At 41.5% G+C, this 18,858-nt stretch overlaps 1 protein-coding gene across 1 annotated transcript in view; it reads right to left on the bottom strand.

Annotated features, from left to right (window-relative positions):
- The window catches only part of MYO3A (myosin IIIA), a 194,443-nt gene that overhangs the window by 75,904 nt on the left and 99,681 nt on the right, over nucleotides 1-18,858 (bottom strand). Inside the window, exons 16-20 of the mRNA XM_060192328.1 lie at nucleotides 12,747-12,845; nucleotides 12,544-12,658; nucleotides 10,752-10,878; nucleotides 8,677-8,887; nucleotides 6,808-6,955 (exon numbers count right to left, since the gene is read on the bottom strand). Of these exons, the coding sequence (XP_060048311.1) occupies nucleotides 6,808-6,955; nucleotides 8,677-8,887; nucleotides 10,752-10,878; nucleotides 12,544-12,658; nucleotides 12,747-12,845 (700 nt within the window). The remainder of the gene's footprint in view (nucleotides 1-6,807; nucleotides 6,956-8,676; nucleotides 8,888-10,751; nucleotides 10,879-12,543; nucleotides 12,659-12,746; nucleotides 12,846-18,858) is intronic.

Below are 18,858 nucleotides of genomic sequence, written 5' to 3'. Positions count from 1 at the left end.
TCTCCCCCTCAATGTTTCCTTGTCCTATCAAATTAACTTATAAATAAATACTTAAAAAGTATTTGGCTGGTGACATAACTCACCTGGGAGGGCACCTGCTTTGCCATGCATTCACCCCTGGTTCAAGTCCCCAGAGTAACACAAAGGAGAAAGTACTACAGCACTGGGGGACACTTCAGTGCTGTGTTGTCTCTTCCTCTTTCTCCATCTCTCTTTCACTCTGTTAAATTCAAGCCAGAGCAGTGAAGCCCAGGCAACAACAAAAATAATAAATGAACAAATCAATTATCAAGTCATCAAAATAAGTATCATAAATCCCCATGTCATGCTAAGGGCGTTGACCCAACTTCCTTGATGAAAGCAAAACAGACAGGCGTCACACAGGTGTCAGTGAGGGTGAGGGAGCTCAGTAGCTCAAGACACTGCATGAAAGAGCCAAGGGGGAGTGTGACGGCAACTTCCGCATTTACTTGGTGAGATCCTTAGGAACCATATGTATGGGATCTCAAAGGACAACAACCTCAAACTTGACCAAGCACTTAAAAAGCCTACTGAAATCCTACTGTGGACTGTAACCAAAGATACCAGCCTGAGAAGTTAATCTCGCAACTCTTCAAATCTGGTGAGATCTTTCCTAACACATGGAACTAACTACATCTAAGTTAGATGGCATGCCACTTAGCTAAGTAACAGATACCAGATTAGGCTAGTGTTTAGGGTACTGGATACAGGTGTACACATATCCATCAACAAGGGGCAATCATATAACTCAAAATCAAAGTGCTCAATAATGGTTGAGCATCATAAATTCTGTAATTGATTGGATTTAGACCAAATTAGCAGGACAGCCTAGAAGAAAGGCCCAAAGAAGACAGATACCCAAAACCTAACTCTGGCTGGGCTCAACAAATGATATTCAATGCCTAAATAACTGAGAGAAAAGCTAAGATAATCAGATAGAGAGAAGACTACAAAAGTTGGATAAGGGGCAAGAGACTGGTCCACTTAATAATGGCCTGTTTCGGGAGTCGGGCGGTAGCACAGTGGATTAAGCACACGTGGCATGAAGCGCAAGGACCGGCCTAAGGATCCTGGTTCAAGCCCCCAGCTCCCCACCTGCAGGGGAGTCGCTTCACAGGCGGTGAAGCAGCTCTGCAGGTGTCTATCTTTCTGTCTCCCTCTCCCCTCTCCATTTTTCTCTGTCCTATCCAACAACAACAACAATTAACTACAACAACAATAAAAAACAACAAGGGCAACAAAAGGGAAAATAAACAAATAAATATATTTAAAAATAATGGCCTGTGTGGGCAATATCACACCACCTGATCATCTGGGGCCCTAGTTAGGGAATCCTGGATTCGCATACACATCATGTTGGGCCTTGACCTCTAAAGGGTTCCTCTCTCCACTACCACTGGTCGCTTACATAAGGAACAGCATCTTGTGGGCCCTCCCAGGACCTTGGCTCTACTATAAAGCAATGATGGTAGGGATAGCCCCAGTCTCCGAAGGGAGGCTGGGGGTATCCTTCCCTGCCATTCGAAAAAGACTGGTCCTGAAATGAGTGCAGCCTGCAATGTTCCTCAGACGTGACTATGAACTGTAGGCTCAGACCAATAGACACTTAGAGGCTACACAGGCTCTGGTGCTAAATATAAATATGTATTTATATGTGGTCCCTGGAGCAGGTGGATGGAGGTAAATAGTTAATTTTAGCCACAGAATTTTTTAATATATAAGAATAGGTGTTGGGTAGTATGCCAGCTCCCCCTGGCTTCTGCTTAACCATATGCCTATATAGGGATTTATTGATCCCATTCAAAGCTTTGGTCTATTTACATAAATCACTTTTACATTTACATAAAGCACTCCCTCCAGGGCATTGGTGGTTCAGTGATACGATTCTCGCCTGCTCCGCCCCCTCCTTGTCACACTCTGATCTTCACCAGTCACTTTTTTCTCAGAAGCTTTTAAACTTTAGGATGTGAACAGCTGGGGATGAGAAGTCACACATCACTTTTTGCAAGAGTATCCAGAGCCATAATTGCCATTAGTATTTCCATTGTGTGTTGGAAATAGTTTCCGGTGTATAAATGGCTTCTGATTTTGAATCCCAAACCCATGGATGTCTATGTAAATGATATATGTAGCAGCCTATCTTCATCGAGAAGTGAGTATTAATAGCTTACTTTAAAAAATGAGATTTAGTTAACAGCCAGACAGATGTGCTGCACTAACACACACAATAAACAAAAACTAAAACTTCTCCTAGGTACAAATAGGCATATAAGGAAGTAGAGTGAAACTTCAAGATTCTAGAGATAACTCTTTGCACGTGTGTTCATATGTATACACACAACCCTATGTGTGTTATGGGTTGCCTGCTGCCCCAAAGAATTGCTGTCAATCAAACTCACATCCAAGGATGAGGAGTCCATGGCTCATGTGCCTTCTGCTTGATGTGAAGTACAACTTGCTAAGGAAGAGGCTTCATTTCTTTGGTATGTTTTATACCACAGTAACTACAAGGGTGCATAATTAGAGGGATGGACAGGAAAGCTCACTAGAGCACTGGCATGGCTCTAACTTGAAGAGAGCTTCACGTTGATGATCTCAGTGGGAATATTATTATGGAAGAAGTCCAGAAGACAAACAGACAAAAACAAGTCAGTGGAAACCCAAATTTTTGCTAGATCATAATTACTCAGGAAATTCACTGGGAGGGTTACTACAAAAAAGACGCCTTCCTTATTAGGAATGGGATGGGACCAGCAAGTGACTCAACAGGAAGACAGAGCATGTTACCATGCACATAGACCAGAGTTCAAGCCCTGGGACACCATACAGGAGTGTCTGCAAGAGGGAAGCTTCATGAGCAGAGAAGCAGTGCTGTGCGTTTTTTCTTTTGTCTCTGTGTTTCTCACCTCCTATCTCAGGGAAAGAAAAAATGGATGCTATAGGCACCAAGCCCCACAAACTAACTCTGATGGTGGGAAAAAAAAAGGAAGAAAGGAAGGAAGGAAGAAATAGAGAAAGAGAAAGAAATGGATAACTTGTTCATTGCCTTCTATTATCACTAAGTAAAAGCTTTGTGGAAACTGAAACTAAACAGAATGTGTTAAAATAATGTTATACAGCTATCATAGTTGAGGCTGAAATATTAATATTCAGTAGAATTAATTGAGACAAAACATACACCTTTCAATTATAATTCATTTGGAAGAGTTCGATTGAGTTTATTTTTTTTTTACACCATTACATATTAATAAGCTCTGGCTTATTAATGGTAGTGCTGGGGATTGAACCTGGGACCTCAAGTACCTCAGTTTGCCCTCCCTATGGTGCAACTGTCCTGGTCCAAAACTGAGCTTGAATTTAAAAGGATTACAAATATGCCCCTTGCATTTACATGTTCAAGGGCAGGGGCTTAGATTATTAGATAGTCTTCAAAATATTTTTTATGTATATGAATTGTCCCTTTAAATCTTACTAAAGTATGCTCTCTCATTCTTTTAATGCTGAAACAATGAAAAAATGGTATTTTCAAATGCTATGAAATAACCAATTACAGAAAAGTTTCTGGAGATACATATACTCATAAAAATAATGCTACAAACTCTGTTACATAGTAGAAATATTTAGACTATAAGGGGTGGGTGGGATCCTCTTGGTTGGGTGCTAAGATTCTAAGGCCTGTGATTTATGTCCACAGCAAAGTAGGTTACGAAGAGAAAGCTTCCAGCAAGCTGAAAATGAAACACCCAGATTTGGGAACATATTTCAAAGGCAATAGAAATGGTTAGTCAGAGGCAACCATTCCAAGAAACATCAAACTACTCACCCAAGAAGAGATGCCTTAGGCTGTAGACATAAACTCTTTCACTAAGAATGCTTTTACTTTAGTTCACTGGCTATTGTTTTAAAGGAAAGTAGTAGGGAAATGATTATCAAGTTATCTCTGTAGTCAACTTTTCTCCAGTGTCTCACTGTATAGTACAGTACAGTACAGTACAGTCATGTCCCCTTATCTGTGGGTTTGCTTTTTGTGGTTTCAGTTACTCATCATCAACCACAGTCTACAAATATTATGTATAGTAAGACACTCTGAGAGCTAGCAAATTCATTTGGTTATCACTATGTATAATTACTCAATTGTTCTATTGTGCCATTACTTGTTTTTGCTGATCTTTTACAGAACCAAACTTAATAACCCCAGTAAAATGGGCAGGAGACATGGACAGAATCTTCACCAAAGAAGAGATCCAGTGGGCCAACAAACATATGAAAAAAGTGCTCAGGTTCATGATTAGTCAACAACTTGTTTGGCTTTAGATGTTAACTCTCTTTTCAGCCACCAGGTTCCAGATGCTAGCATGATGCCAACCAGACTTCCCTGGACGGATGACCCCACCAATGTGTCCTGGAGCTCTGCTTCCATAGAACCCCACCCTACTAGGGAAAGAGAGGCAGGCTGGGAATGTATGAATCGACCTGTCAATGCCCATGTTCAGTGGGGAAGCAATTATAGAAGCCGGACCTTCCACCTTCTGTAACCCACAACGACCCTGGGTCCATACTCCCAGAGGGTTAAAGAATAGGTAAGCTATCAAGGGAGGGGATGGGGTACGGAGATCTGGTGGTGGGAATTGTGTGCAACTGTACCCCCTCTTAGCCTATGGTTTTGTCAGTGTTTCCTTTTTATAAATAAATAATAAAAGAAAAAGTGTTCAAAGTCATTAATTATCATTGAAATACAAATAAATACAGCAATGAGATACCACTTTATACCTATGAGAATGACTTACATTAGAAAGAACAGAAACAACAAATGCTGGAGAGAAAGCATGGAAAAGGGAACCCTTCTATACTGCTGGTGGGAATGTTTATTGGTCCAACTCCTGTGGAAAATAGTCTGAGGTTCCTCAGAACACTAGAAACGGATATACCTTATGACATAGCAACTCATTTCCTAGGTATTTGTCCAAAGAAAGCAAAATCACCTATGAACATGTACATCCATGCTCATAACAGCACAATTTGTAATAACCTAAGCTTGGAAGTAGCCCAGATGCCCAATGATAGATGAGTGGCTAAGAAAGTTGTGATATGTGTACAGGTGGGAAAGGACAGAAAGCTGGTATTAGGAATGTCACAGGAGGGTTTTTTTTTTTTTTTTTTTTTTAAGAAGTAGGAGTCTGTCAAGAGGGTTAGAAATTAAAGGAACACTTAGCATATGGGGACTGAAATATTTCTAGTACAAATGACTGACAAGATTAGGAAGGGCCATTCCAGGAGAGAGAGAGAGAGAGAGAGAGAGAGAGGACGTGTGTGTGTCAGTCATGTACCTACGTTGGGAAAAAACAGTACAATTCAGTGATTACTAAACATGAAAGGAATCTGTTACTAAAGGTTCTAGGAGACTTCATCATGTATCTAGGCCCAGGGATGACATTAGTGAAGAGGATGGAACAGATAAGGTGTGGAGAGAAGAGAGAGAATATTTGATGTCCTAGAAAATTTGAATATTTGAATAGAATATTTGAAGTCCTAGAAAACACAGGTTAAAAACCTTAAATCCATGGCGTTTCTGGAGCCTAAGGGATATCAAGCTCTAAATGATTTCTTCCTTGTCTGCAATTTTCAAAATGAAAATTTGAAGTACATTCTCAATAAACCCAAACAGCTTGAATCAAAAGAGGTGCTGGCAATTTACCTCAGATGTAAACTAAACTTTAGCTCTGATCAGTAAATGTAAAGCCATTTAACAGTATGTAAAGGAGACAAGTGGCGTACTGGGTGACATAAAATATGCTAGTTTTCAGATTAGAGAGAATAATCTAGTAATTTTTAGGCCACAATCTTGCCAAGAGCGATTCAAGTGAGTCTCTGATTTTTTTTTTCTAAGGAAGAAATATCTTCAAAGTTGAATCATGAATTACACATTTTATCCTGACAAAATTACCATTTCACGGCATTTGCATCAGACCCATTATTTTGCGTTCTGTTGCCTAGCTACTGGATTTCTGAAGTTTAATGCATTTTAGATAGATATTTAAATTTTCTAGCAGAATTTCAGCTGTGCAACCTACTGAAAGAGAAACAGCTAAACACACTCGATGCATTTGCTCACTTAAGTTTCCAAATGAAATGTCTTTTTAAGAGCTCAGACTTGCTGTGTCAGAGTAAGGAATGTCAGCCACCAAGTCGCAGATGCTACCATGATGCCAACCTGACTTTCCCAGACAGAGGACCTCGCCAATGCGCTGTGGACTCCCACCTTCCCAGAGCCCTGCCCCACTAGGGAAAGATAGGCGCAGGCTGGGAGTATGGATCGACCTGCCAACGCCCATGTTCAGCGGGGAAGCAATTACAGAAGCCAGACCTTCCACCTTCTGCATCCCACAATGACCCTGGGTCCATATTCCCAGGAGATAAAGAATAGGGAAGATCTCAAGGGAGAGGATTGCATAGGAAGTTCTGGTGGTGGGAATGGTGTGGAATTGTACCCCATTTATCCTATGGTCTTGTCGGTATTTTTTATTTTATAAATACATTTTAAAAAGAGAGAAAGAAAAACAGTATTGTGATTAAAAAAAAAAGATATTCAACACATTGCAAGAGACACACTAAACTTATATGGGTGTTTTGAATTTGTTTTTGTGTTTACTAAGAGCATGGAGAAAGAATGAATCTTTTCTTTGTCTCTGTAATGTCGGAGGCTTTAAATCTCTGATTCAGACCCTGCCTGATCAGTGCAGTTCTGCATGTAACAATCCGGGTGCATCCTTGTAATACTTGACATACCTGTTCCCATGCGAAGACGTGCTGATTGAAATAATACTGGATTTGTTCATTTGCAATGTTAATGCACAGCTGCTCAAAGGAATTTCTTTTGAAATTTTCAAAGCCAAATATATCCAGAATGCCAATGCTCAGTTCATCACCACTCCCACTAGAAAATCAAAAGGCATCGTTTTGAGCTCCTATTTATTTTCTTTTTAATAGTTTTAATCATTTCACTATATATATATATATATATATATATATATATATATATATATATATATGGAGAGAGAGAGAGAATATGACATGAACCAGAGCTCCAGCATAAAGGTTTAAACGCAGGGACTCAGACATACTGGTACTGTGGCTCTGCATGTCCCAGAATGATGTTCTTGTTCCCACTCTCACAGTAAGAAATAAGTGAATAAATAAACGTTCAAAGTTAGAGTTTAGGAGCTAGGTGGTGGTGCACTGGGTAGAGTGCCCACATTACCAAACACAAGGACCCTGTTCAAGTCCTCTATTCCCACCTGCTGTGGGGGGGGGGGTTCATGAGCAGTGGTGCAGTGCCAAAAGTATCTATCCCTCTTACTCTCTTACTCCTTTCTCAATGAAAAAGGAGGGAAAAAGCTGTCAGGAGAGGTGGACTCATCTTGAAGGCACTGAGCCCCAGTGACAACCCTAACAGACAATGATGATGATGATGATGATGATGATGATAAGAAGAAGAATTGTGAATCTTATAAGAAAATTTCAGTTACAAAGTTATAGAGACCATATAGGTAGGCAGTATGTGTCTTAAAAATTTGTGCTATTGGGGACCAGGCGATGGTGCACCGGGTTAAGCACACATGGAGTGAAGTGCTAGGATTGGGACAAGGATCCCGGTTTGAGTCCCAGGCCCCCCACCTGCAGGGGGGGGGGTCACTTCACAAGCAGTGAAGCAGGTCTACAGGTGTATATATTTCTCTCCCCCTCTCTGTCTTCTCCTCCTCTCTCGATTTCTTTCTGCCCTATCCAACAACAATACAATAACGACAACAAGAGCAAAATAACAAAATGGAAAAAATGGGCACCAGGAGCAATGGATTCATAGTGTAGGTTCCGAGCCCCAGTGATAATCCTGGAGGCAAAAAATAAAGTCTGTGCTATTGTATCTGAGCAGACGTCCAGGGATGATATGTATTTTCTTAAAGGGTAACACAGAGCAGAGCTCATCCAGTAGACAGCATACTTTTAAAATATTTTATTTACTTATTATTGAATAGAGACAGAGAGAAATCAAAATGGGAGGGAGGAGACAGAATGGGAGAGAGAAAGAAATGCCTGCAGCCCTGCTTCACCACTTGTGAGGCTTCTCTCCTGCAGGTGGGGATCTGGGGCAAATACAAATGGTGACAAGGAGCAGTGGGATCCTCCACAATGGGCAGGGCCACATAAGGCACAATTAAAACATGTTATAACTCTGGATGACGATAGACGTCAATGAGACTAATTGTGGTGACATCTTGCAACACATAGAAATATTGAACCATTATACTGTACACCTGAAACTAGTATCATATTATATGTCAGTAATACCAAGACATCCACATCAAAAATTCACTCTCTACTGCCTCTTAGCTGGAAATGCTGGTTTATCCTTGTTCATGCCATCACAGTTTTTATTTCTGGCAATTAATTTTTAGGATTTTTTTGTTTGTTTGTTTTTAGCTCAGTGGCACAATGAAGTGGCACCATTAGACAATAAAGCAGATTCACCAAAGTTCGGCCTTGGTAATTAAATGAGAATGATCAGAAACATGATGAAAGGGATTCCTATAGATATCAACACACTAGAACATGGGTTGGCATCAGTTGGCATGCTGGGGAAAAATACTTCAAGTTTACCTAGGTGACGCTTCTTGCTTCAACAAGCTGTTAATGCGATTGACTATCCAACTGAAGAGACGTCCGTACAAAGTTTTGGCCATGGCGTCCCTGATGTCAGTGGCTTTCTCGACAGTATTGGGCCGTATGATGGTTTCTCCTCGAGTGACCACACAGTGGGAGGTGAGAGCTTCCTGTAGCTCATCTGCCTGAATGCAAAGCAAAGACGCAGCTACAAAGCAAACAGAGGCATTGGCAGAAGGAACTATTGCTGGGGCTGGGTGGTGTGCCTGGCAGAGTGCACACATCACAGTGGACACATACCATCATGTGTAAGGACTCAGGTTCAAGCCCAGATCCCCACCTGCAGGAAGCTTCACTTATAGTGAAATAGTGCTGCAGGTCTCTCTCTCTCTGTCTTCATCCCCCATCTCCCCCTTCTGTCTTAAATTTTCTTTTGTCTCTATTCAAAATGAGGAAAACATTAAAAAAAAACTAAAAAGAAACATTGTGGTGAGTCACTTCCTAGAGAAGGCAAGGGCACAGATTCGCCTTTTGCAGATGTCAGGGGACAGATGTGGTTTTTACAACAGTAAAACGAGTTACTAGTCAATAGTAGTCCTATGTCTCTTTCCTGATTATTTTTGTCTCTTTATCCTGACTGGTCCAACAGACAGCTGTATAATATAGCAGAGCTCAAGCCAAACTGACTAGCAGAGCAAAAACATTTCCACAGGTGGATGGTTGCTTTTGTGATGGCAAACATCACCAAGTTATATGATAAATAATTCTGAAACATAATGAATGTATTGGGTGCAACTTAGATATTCTTATTATACACACAACTGCCAAATGCTGACTAGAGGGGCACCTAGACTTGAGGGAAATCTCCAAGCAAATGCAGTATAGGAACTACTTGCAGCTGAGTGTACACACTGCTGTGGGCAAGGACCTGGGCTCAAGCCCCTGGTCCCCACCTACGGGGGAAAGCTCCATGAGTGGTGAAGCAGTGCTGCAGGTGTCTCTCTGTCTCTCTCCCTATTTCCCCCACCCCTCTCAGTTTTTCTCTGTCTTTATCCAATAATAAATGTTATTTATTTACTTATTTATCTTTTTGCCTCCAGGGTTATCACTGGGGGCTTGGTGCTTGAACTACGAATTCACTGCTCCTGGAGGTCACTCCTTCCACTTTGTTGCCATTGTTGTTATTGATGTCGTTGTTGTTGGACAAGACACAGAGAGAAATTGAGAGAGGAGAGGAAGACAGAGACAGGAAGAGAAAGACACCTGCAGACCTGCTTCACTGCTTGTGAAGAGACCTCCCTGCAGGTGGAGAGCTGGGGGCTCGAACCAGGATCCTTGTGCCTGTCCTAGTGCTTTGCACCATGTGTGCTTAACCTGCTGCACTACCGCCCAGAACCCCAAAAATAGTTTTTTGAGAAAGAAAGTGACTATAAATTTAATCAACTTAGAATGAACATATATATAAAATATCCACCCATTATGAAAATAAAAATAAAGCTGTTTATTTCTTATAAAGTGATACAGACATTAAATCTACAAGATAGCAGACTTAACCATTTTTCAGATCAGTTTTCCAAATTTAAGTTATAATTTCTGTGCTTTTATATTGAAATATAAACAGTTCCTAAAAACAGCAGTGAAAGTATTTGAAAACAGCAAGATTATTTTAAATAGTACACTTGAAAAAATAGTGTATTTTTCAATATATACTATTTTCAAAAATAGTGTATTTTCAAAGATTTGAATCTGAACATTCTATTTAAGGGCTTCCCCAAAGTCAAATTACTTGAAATTACTCTTGTGTTACATTTACAGTACATCACTAGACATCTTATTTTATTTTATTTTTGATAGAGACAGAAAGAAAGGAGGGTAATGGGGCAGAGAGAATGAAAGAGACCAGAGAGAGAGAGTGAGAAAAGCTGTAGCACTGAAACTTCTTTCAATGTGGTGAGGAGGCTTGAACTTGGGTTTTGCTTATAGCAAAGCGACATGCTGAGTGAGCTAGTTCTCCCTCCTCAAAACCAAACTATTAAGACCTCCACTTAGAATGGAAAAATAATAAAACTCACAGTTCTCCAGAGCAGTGTGATTAGAGATGTGGCTTTTGTCAGTCTGGTGTGCACTCGCCACAGAAGAAAATTCAATGTTTCCCACATTCAAGATGGCGGCCAGTATACTGTACACACTTCCAAGTTGCTGCAACATACCATAAAAGCATTAGCACCTGGGGGTGGATGGTAGCACAGTTGGTTGAGCTCACATGTTACAATGCACAAACACCCAGGTTCGAGCCCCCGTCCCCACCTGCAGGGGGAAAGCTTTGTGAGTGGTGAAGTCGTGCTACAAGTCTCTCTCTCTCTCTCTATCTATCTCTCTTTCTCTCTATCTATCTCTTTCTCTCTCCTATCCTCTAAATTTCTGGCTGTCTCTGTTGAATAAAAAAAAAATTAATAAAAATATTTTTAAAAAGAATTGTACTTTTTTTAAAAAAAGGCATTAGCATCACCCTGTCCCTTAGTGGTTTCATGGTTTTTTTGCATCATAATTTTGGTGACTATCTTAGGCAAGAATATCTTTTTTCTTTTCCATTCTCTCCACCTTCTTCTTGGTGTTGACAACACCCACAGTATTGGTGTGTCCCTTCAACAATTCCAGGGGTTACAGTTCATGACTATATCTGCCATTCAGCACAATTCAAAGGACTAGCAGGTGAGTCAAAAATAGATGTTCTTTTTAAAAACTTGTATTTATGTATGTATTAATGAGAAAGATATGAGGAGAGAGAAAGAACCAGACATCCCTCTGGCACATGTGCTGCCAGGGATCGAACTCAGAACCTCATGCTTGAGATTTCAGTGCTTTATCCACTGTTCCTCCTCCCAGACCACCTAGATGTTCTTTAATAGAAACATGAATTGGGATGCTGTAAAACTGGGGAAAAAAAAAAAGAAAAAAAATCTGCTTTCTGAAGCCACTTTCCTGAAACACTTAAACCAAAAAGGCAATATAAAATATGACAAGCAAAACCACATGATGTCTCAAGAGAGTTGTCTATCTATAAATCAAACATGATTCTAATCTTTTTCACAAACTTGTTTCATTAATCAAAAAGATGACCCACCAAAGGACTGTGACCCATCCCTCCCGCCCACTCCCACCCCCCACTGGCCCACCAGTTTCTGTGAGAGAGAACTTATGTTCACACGTACCCATAAACTACTGCAAAATATATACCTGAAAGCAGAAGTACACTAGAGTTTGCAGTGAGTACCTCCCTAACACTTCCTCTCCACTATTCCAAGCTTGGGATCCATGATTGCTCAACAAATTGTTTGGCTTCGTATGTTAACTCTCTTTTCAATCACCAGGTTCCAGATGCCACCAGGATGCTGGCCAGGCTTCCCTGGATTGAAGACCCCACCAATGTGTCCTGGAGCTCAGCTTCCCCAGAGATACACCTTACTAGGGAAAGATAGAGGCAGACTGGGCGTATGGACCGACCAGTCAACGCCCATGTTCAGCGGGGAAGCAATTACAGAAGCCAGACCTTCTACCTTCTGCAACCCTCAACGACCCTGGGTCCATGCTCCCAGAGGGCTAGAGAATGGGAAAGCTATCATGGGAGGGGGTGGGTTATGGAGATTGGGTGGTGGGAATTGTGTGGAGTTGTACCCCTCCTACCTTATGTTTTTGTTCATTAATCCTTTCTTAAATAAAATATATATATAAAAAAAAGATGACCCATGTCAAACATTTAGCACAATGCTGGGCATATGTTAATCTCACAACAAATCCTAGCATTCATCATTAATAATTATAAGAAGATCTTTCTTGACAGGGTCAGATAATTTTTATACTCACCTCCATTGTAAAGCCAATGACTTTGAAGCACTGCTCAATCAATTCATATTGGGATTTATAGAAACTGTTATTCATCATGTCCTGGACTGTTCTGAGGTGGTCATTTTGCAGGTATCTGAAAACATATGAATGGATGGGTTGGAACCTCAAATTCAGTGGAAAGTCAAATGTAAGATTTATGAAAAATACAACCTTTGGGATACCTGGGAGGCTTATTTTCAGGCAATTTGTAGTGAGCTAGTTTCTTCTTTTCAGCTAGACCAGCATAGATGTAGTAAAAAATATGAAAGTTTTTTTCTCCACTGGAAAAAGAAAGAAGGTGTTTTCAGTGAGGTGGCTAGTAAGAATGCTTACTAATTGTAAAACAACGTGGCAATAAAATGATCAGAACAAATTTGAGTGTGGGCTTCCTAGGGTCTTGGCTTCTTACAGTTGTTATTGTTGTCATTATTTTCAGGCCATCATTATTAAATTCTAGACACTGCTAAACCCTTTACAGGAACCGTGTGACTCAGATTTGTGGCTGGGCACCAGGTACTGCAAAAACAGTAAAAGGTCTGTAATTTCTCAGAGTTTATGTATTACTGAGAATAATATGTGTGTTATATAGCATGTCAGATGGTGACAGGAACTACTTCATCTCATTTACCTGCCATAACTCCCTAGTTCCCCATGACAGTCTCTCCTCTTAGATGTAAGCAAACTGGAAGCAAAATATGTCTATCTCAGAGTCCACAGGCAGAGCCACTACTCCAGCCTGACAGTGTAAAGAGGTGTGTGTGTGTGTGTGTGTGTGTGTGTGTGTGTGTGTGTGTGTGTGTGTGTGTTTTCCCAGTGAATCACCAGCTTCTGGAAAGGACAGGTTTTGAACCTGAAAACTCTGTCAGGAGGCAAAATCTCTCCTCTGGTCACAGAACCGATGGTTAAATCAGACCCAAACCAGAGCTGTTGGTTAACAGCATTCTCTGGGGCTCTGTTTTCTCACTTGTGTGAGTAATCTGTTTCTCATGAGCTTCCAAGTCCCTGACTGTGTGGGTCTTGTGGGTCTATATGCAAATCCCTTTCTGAGACTGGCTGTTTTCTTTTCTTTTTTAAACAAATTTTTTTAGATTTATTTATTTATTCCCTTTTGTTGCCCTTGTTTTATTGTCATAGTTATTGTTGTTGTTCTTGATGTCATCGTTGTTGGATAGGACAGAGAGAAATGCAGAGAGGAGGGGAAGACAGAGAGGGGGAGAGAAAGATAGACACCTGCAGATCTTCTTCACCGCTTGTGAAGCAACTCCCCTGCAGGTAGGGAGCCAGGGCTCGAACCGGAATCCTAACGCCGGTCTTTGAGCTTTGTGCCACATGCACTTAACCCGCTGCACTACTGCCCGACTCCCAAGACTGGCTATTTTTTTTTAAGACTGAAACAGAGAGGCAGAAAGCGAGAGTGAGCTATTTCACTGGCCCCATTTCTGAGACTTTGGAATAATGTGATTAAGGGAACGTGGTTCACAGTGTCCCATGGCTAAAACACACACACACACACACACACACACACACACACACACACACACACACACACCCTTCAAGTCTTCCTTTTGCTCTGGTGGTTCCTGAGAGGGAATCACATTTTCTCTCCAAGGTCAAGTAAGATCTCCTTAGACAGAGAGTCTGGCGACCCCCCAGATTCTCGGCCAGTCCTTGTTGCCCCTCTTCTGGTCCTATTTTGCCTCCATTCTCACTGCCCCTAACAATCACTGTGAAGATGGAGAGGTCGGCAGCTGCCTTGTAGCAGTGTCCTGTTCCTCCTCACACTGGGCTCTTGTCTTGTTTGGTCTTGTTTGAGGGTCAATCTTTGCTCATCGTACCTCATTAACTTGACACAGGAGAGAAGTTGAGGTTACATGAGCTATACCCCTCAAGCCCTAAGACTATGTCCCCCATTTCTTGTCACATCCCTCTCCTATCAGTTAGTTTAAGACTTGTCTCATCACAAAGCCTGTGATGTTTCCATAAGGCCTAGGTTAGAAGATACTTCCCTATATGGTGCTTGCTCCCTGTGAAGCTGGACAACGCTTTTGGAAAGTGGACTTGGGTTAACTACAAATTCACACGGGAACTTCTAACCACTAATGTCTAAATAAAGGTATAATTTGCATGGTAAGAAAGGGGGGAAAATGGAATCATAGAGAGGTTGTTCAAAACCACCAGAAAGTATAAGTATAAAGCACATGACAAAAAATAGGAATGAAGAGTAGGGCAATGACAAAATAGTCACAAATGTAGTAGCTAGGAACCCAGTGATATTCATGATAACTCTGAACATCAATGCTCTAAATACGCCAACTGAAAGACAGAGATTGCCAAAGGAATCAAAGAAAACTCAGATAAACGTTGTCTACAACAAAAGGCACTGTAAATACAATGGCATAGACAGTTAACAAGTAAATGCATAGAGAAAAGGAAACCATGAGGAAGAAAGCAGGGCTAATAATAGTATTTCAGACGGGGCAGGCTTGAAAAGAAAGGAAGTTCATCAGGCACAGAGAAGGGCATTACTTAGTGATAAAGGGTTCAATTCACCTAGGGCCACAATAATCCTCAACATGTATGGCCCTAATAACAGAGTATCAAACCATAGCAGGGAAAACTGATAGAAATGCCAGGAGAAATATATGAATCCTCTCCCACAGCTGGAAGCTTCAACATCCTTCTATCAGAAATGGACAGATCCAGCCAGCAGAAAGTAATTGAACATAACGCCACTATCAATCAGATGGGTATAACTGACATCTATAAACAGCTTCCTTCAACAACAATAGAAATTACATTCTTCTCAAGCTCACTAAGTACATTCTCCAAGACAGACCACATCCTGGACCATAAAATAAATCTTGAACAAATTTAAAGTAGTAGTAGAAATAAGAGAACCTTTTGCTTGTGGATTGCAATGGAATTAAACTAGAATTCTGTAATGGAGGAAACTCAAATTCCAACTCAGTTAAACTGCAGGCTTCTAAACAACACACAGGTCAAAAATGGAATCTCCAGGAGACATGTTTAAATATTGGGGCAAGATGAAAATGAAAATGTTTCTTCCTTTTTAAAATTTTTTTTAACTATTTTAAAAATTTATTTATTTTCCCTTTTGTTGCCCTTGTTGTTTTTCATTGTTGTTGTAGTTATTATTGTTGTTATTGATGTCATTTTTGTTAGGACAGAGAGAAATGGAGAGAGAGGAGGGGAAGACAGAGAGGGGGAGAGAAAGACACCTGCAGACCTGCTTCACTGCCTGTGAAGCGACTCCCCTGCAGGTAGAGAGCTGGGGGCTTGAACCCGGATCCTTAGGCCGGTCCTTGCCACTTGTGCTTAACCTGCTGCACTACCGCCTGACTCCCGAGAGTGGAGATTTTATATAAATAAGAGGAGGATGTTTCTCTTCCTCATTAAAAAAAAAAGATCTATGGGAAAAGAAACAGAATTAGCACAATGCCTACTAAGTTGGATCCTGGCAGCAGGATATTCAGCCGACTGGGAATGGATGAAAATTGTGAACGCAGGAGAGAATGTGAAACTCAACATTGGGTATCTTTCATCACACCATTACCATCACACAGATGTCTACAAAGTTCATATAGACAGGAGGTAAGTAGAAATTGCAATGTGAGAAAGTGAAGAAAGAAGAGAAAAATGCTCTAAGTGTCAACATCTGCTAAATACACAGTTTTTTGGAAATGAAAAATGAATTTAAGTTCTAAGAGAAAAGTGTTTTGTTTTTTTTTTGCCTCCAAGGTTATTTCTGGGGCTAGGTGCCTGCACTACGAATTCACTGTTCCTGGAGGCCATTTTTCCCATTTTCTTGCCCTTGTTGTTACTGTTCAATAGGACAGAGAGAAATCGAGAGAGAAGGGGAAGACAGAGAGAAGGAGAGAAAGATAGACACCTGAAGACCTGCTTCACCACTTGTGAAGCAACCACCCTGCAGGTGGGGAGCCTAGGGATTCAAACCAGGATCCTTACTCTGGCCTTTGTTAAGCGCCCATGGCTTAACATCCAGCCCCCAGGAGAAAAGTTCTGAGAGAAAGAAGAATTAGGAGAATCCAACCATGTAATAAACAGACATGTAACAAGGGGGTATAAGGAGCTGGGGTGAAGACTGGCACATCCTTTAGAAACTTCCCATTCCCACTTTCCAAACTCCAGTCATTACTGACTTGTTGCTGAGGACTTATTCTGATGCAGTCTCCACCCCCAGGTTTTTCTATGCCTCGCTAAATCCTAGAGTGCCCCCTTTCAACCAATCCTGGCCCTACACGTCACCCCTGGTTGTCGCCCAATAAAAAGCCCCCTCACCCCTCCCCTCGCACTCTCGAACTCCGGAACTCAGGAACTCTGTCACTGGGGAACTCAGGAACTCTCGGACTCCGGAACCCTCTCCCAGGGTCCCTTGGGGCGGGGCCAAACAGGCCCGCGAAATTAACAGGACTCATCCAATTCTCTTGGAGGGGGAGGGCTAGAACAAGCCAATGTAAAGCATACGACACTGACTGCAACCACATTTCAACAAGCATTGGCAACAAGCAAAGTCTGAAGGCAACTGGAAGTTTAGTTGAGGTCTAGATTTTCCCATCACAAAATCAAAAGAACTCTTCTGAGACTGGCATGGTGTATAATTTAGTTTGCTTTGTTCTAATGAAATCACATCGGTTGCTCAATGTGTCACACCTTTAATACCTAACTGATGCAGCATGCAATTAGAGACGTGACTCATCAATGTACACACCCCCAAACTGGTGGTTTTCTCCTTAATTATCAGTGTATATTTACCATGAGTTGTAATTTGACGAGACCTGGACAGACTAGAGGAAATATACTGACCTTCAGTGGATAAACAGAGAGAGAAATGGAAAAAGAAGACTCCTCCAATCGTTCCCTAGCTCATGTCCTGTCCCAACTCTGGCAAAGCTGAACTGCAGAAACCTGAATGAATGTCTTCCACCCCACACAAGCTCATGGGGTCAGCAGGTGCTAGGTCAGAGTGACCTAGGGACAAATGTGGGGTCTCAGCAAATTACTAAACAGTATTTTCCTATGCCTGCAGTCAGTAATGGTTTTATTCTGCTGCTAGCCTGTGGGTATCCCACCATTTATTCTGGTTTTTTTTTTTTTTTTTTTTTTTTACCATGCTCTCGCTACCATTTCTTCTTCTTTTTTTCCATTCTCTCTCTAGCTCTGTGAACAGCCCCCCCTCCCACATTTTTATTGCCACCAGGGTTATTGCTGGGGCTTGATGTTTGCACAATGAATCCACTGCTCCCAGCTGCCATTTCCCCACATCTTTTGTTTTGCTTACCTTTTCTTCTATTTAATAAGACAGAGAAATTGAGAGGGAAGGGAGAGATAGAGAGGGAGAGAGACAAAGAGACACCTGCAGCCCTGCTTTATCATTCATGAAGCTTCCCCTTGCAGGCACCGACCTCAGGCTTGAACCTGGGTTCTCTCTCTTTTTAATTAGTCATTTAATAATGATTAAGAAGATTCTAAGATAACAGGGGTACAATTCTAACAATCCCCAACCACCAGAGTTCCATATCCCATCCCCTCCACTGGAAGCTTCCCTATGCTTTTATCCCTCTAGGAGTATGGACCAAAATTCTTTATGGGGTGCATAAGGTGGAAGGTCTGACTTTTGTAATTGCTTCTCCACTGGACATGGATGCTGGCAGGCTGATCCATTCCCCCAGCCTGTTTCTATCTTCCTCTAGTGAGGTAGGGCTCTCGGGAGGTGGGGTTCTGGAACACACTGGTGAGGTCGTCTGGGTTCTTATGCTCACTTACGTGCACTCAGCAGCTGCATGATCACCTGGCCCCTTCGTTATGCCCTTTGAATGTGCTCTCTGCTCTCAGCACCGTGGCTCATGTGGAGTGTCCTGTTTTATTATAAAAATGCACCTCCTGTGCATTCTTACCTCTAGACTTTGCATTTTCTTTATTTGTCTTTAATGTGTTGCAAGAAAATGAAACCAGAGCCCAATCAGTATGTGACACCACTAAGAAGCCTCCATGGCTTACCATTTTTATCCCCTAATTTTCAAGAGAGAATAAAGAAAGATAGACAGAGAAGGGAGAAGAGAAACCATAGTAAAGCTCCAATATCCATGGAGCTCTCTTGGTACCATTCTTAGAGGTAGAGAGAGCTGGAGAAAAAGAAGAAGAAATGGTGGAACCCTCACAGACTAGCAGCAGGACTCGATGCCAGGGTTTCATGCACAGAAAAATGTGCGCTCTACTAGCTGAGCTACCTCCCAGTGGTTCCCAAAATTTCAT

The sequence above is a fragment of the Erinaceus europaeus genome, chromosome 6 (assembly GCF_950295315.1).
Source record: "Erinaceus europaeus chromosome 6, mEriEur2.1, whole genome shotgun sequence".
In the NCBI taxonomy this organism is placed as follows: Eukaryota; Metazoa; Chordata; class Mammalia; order Eulipotyphla; family Erinaceidae; genus Erinaceus; species Erinaceus europaeus.
This window is presented reverse-complemented; position numbering and strand designations above follow the sequence as displayed.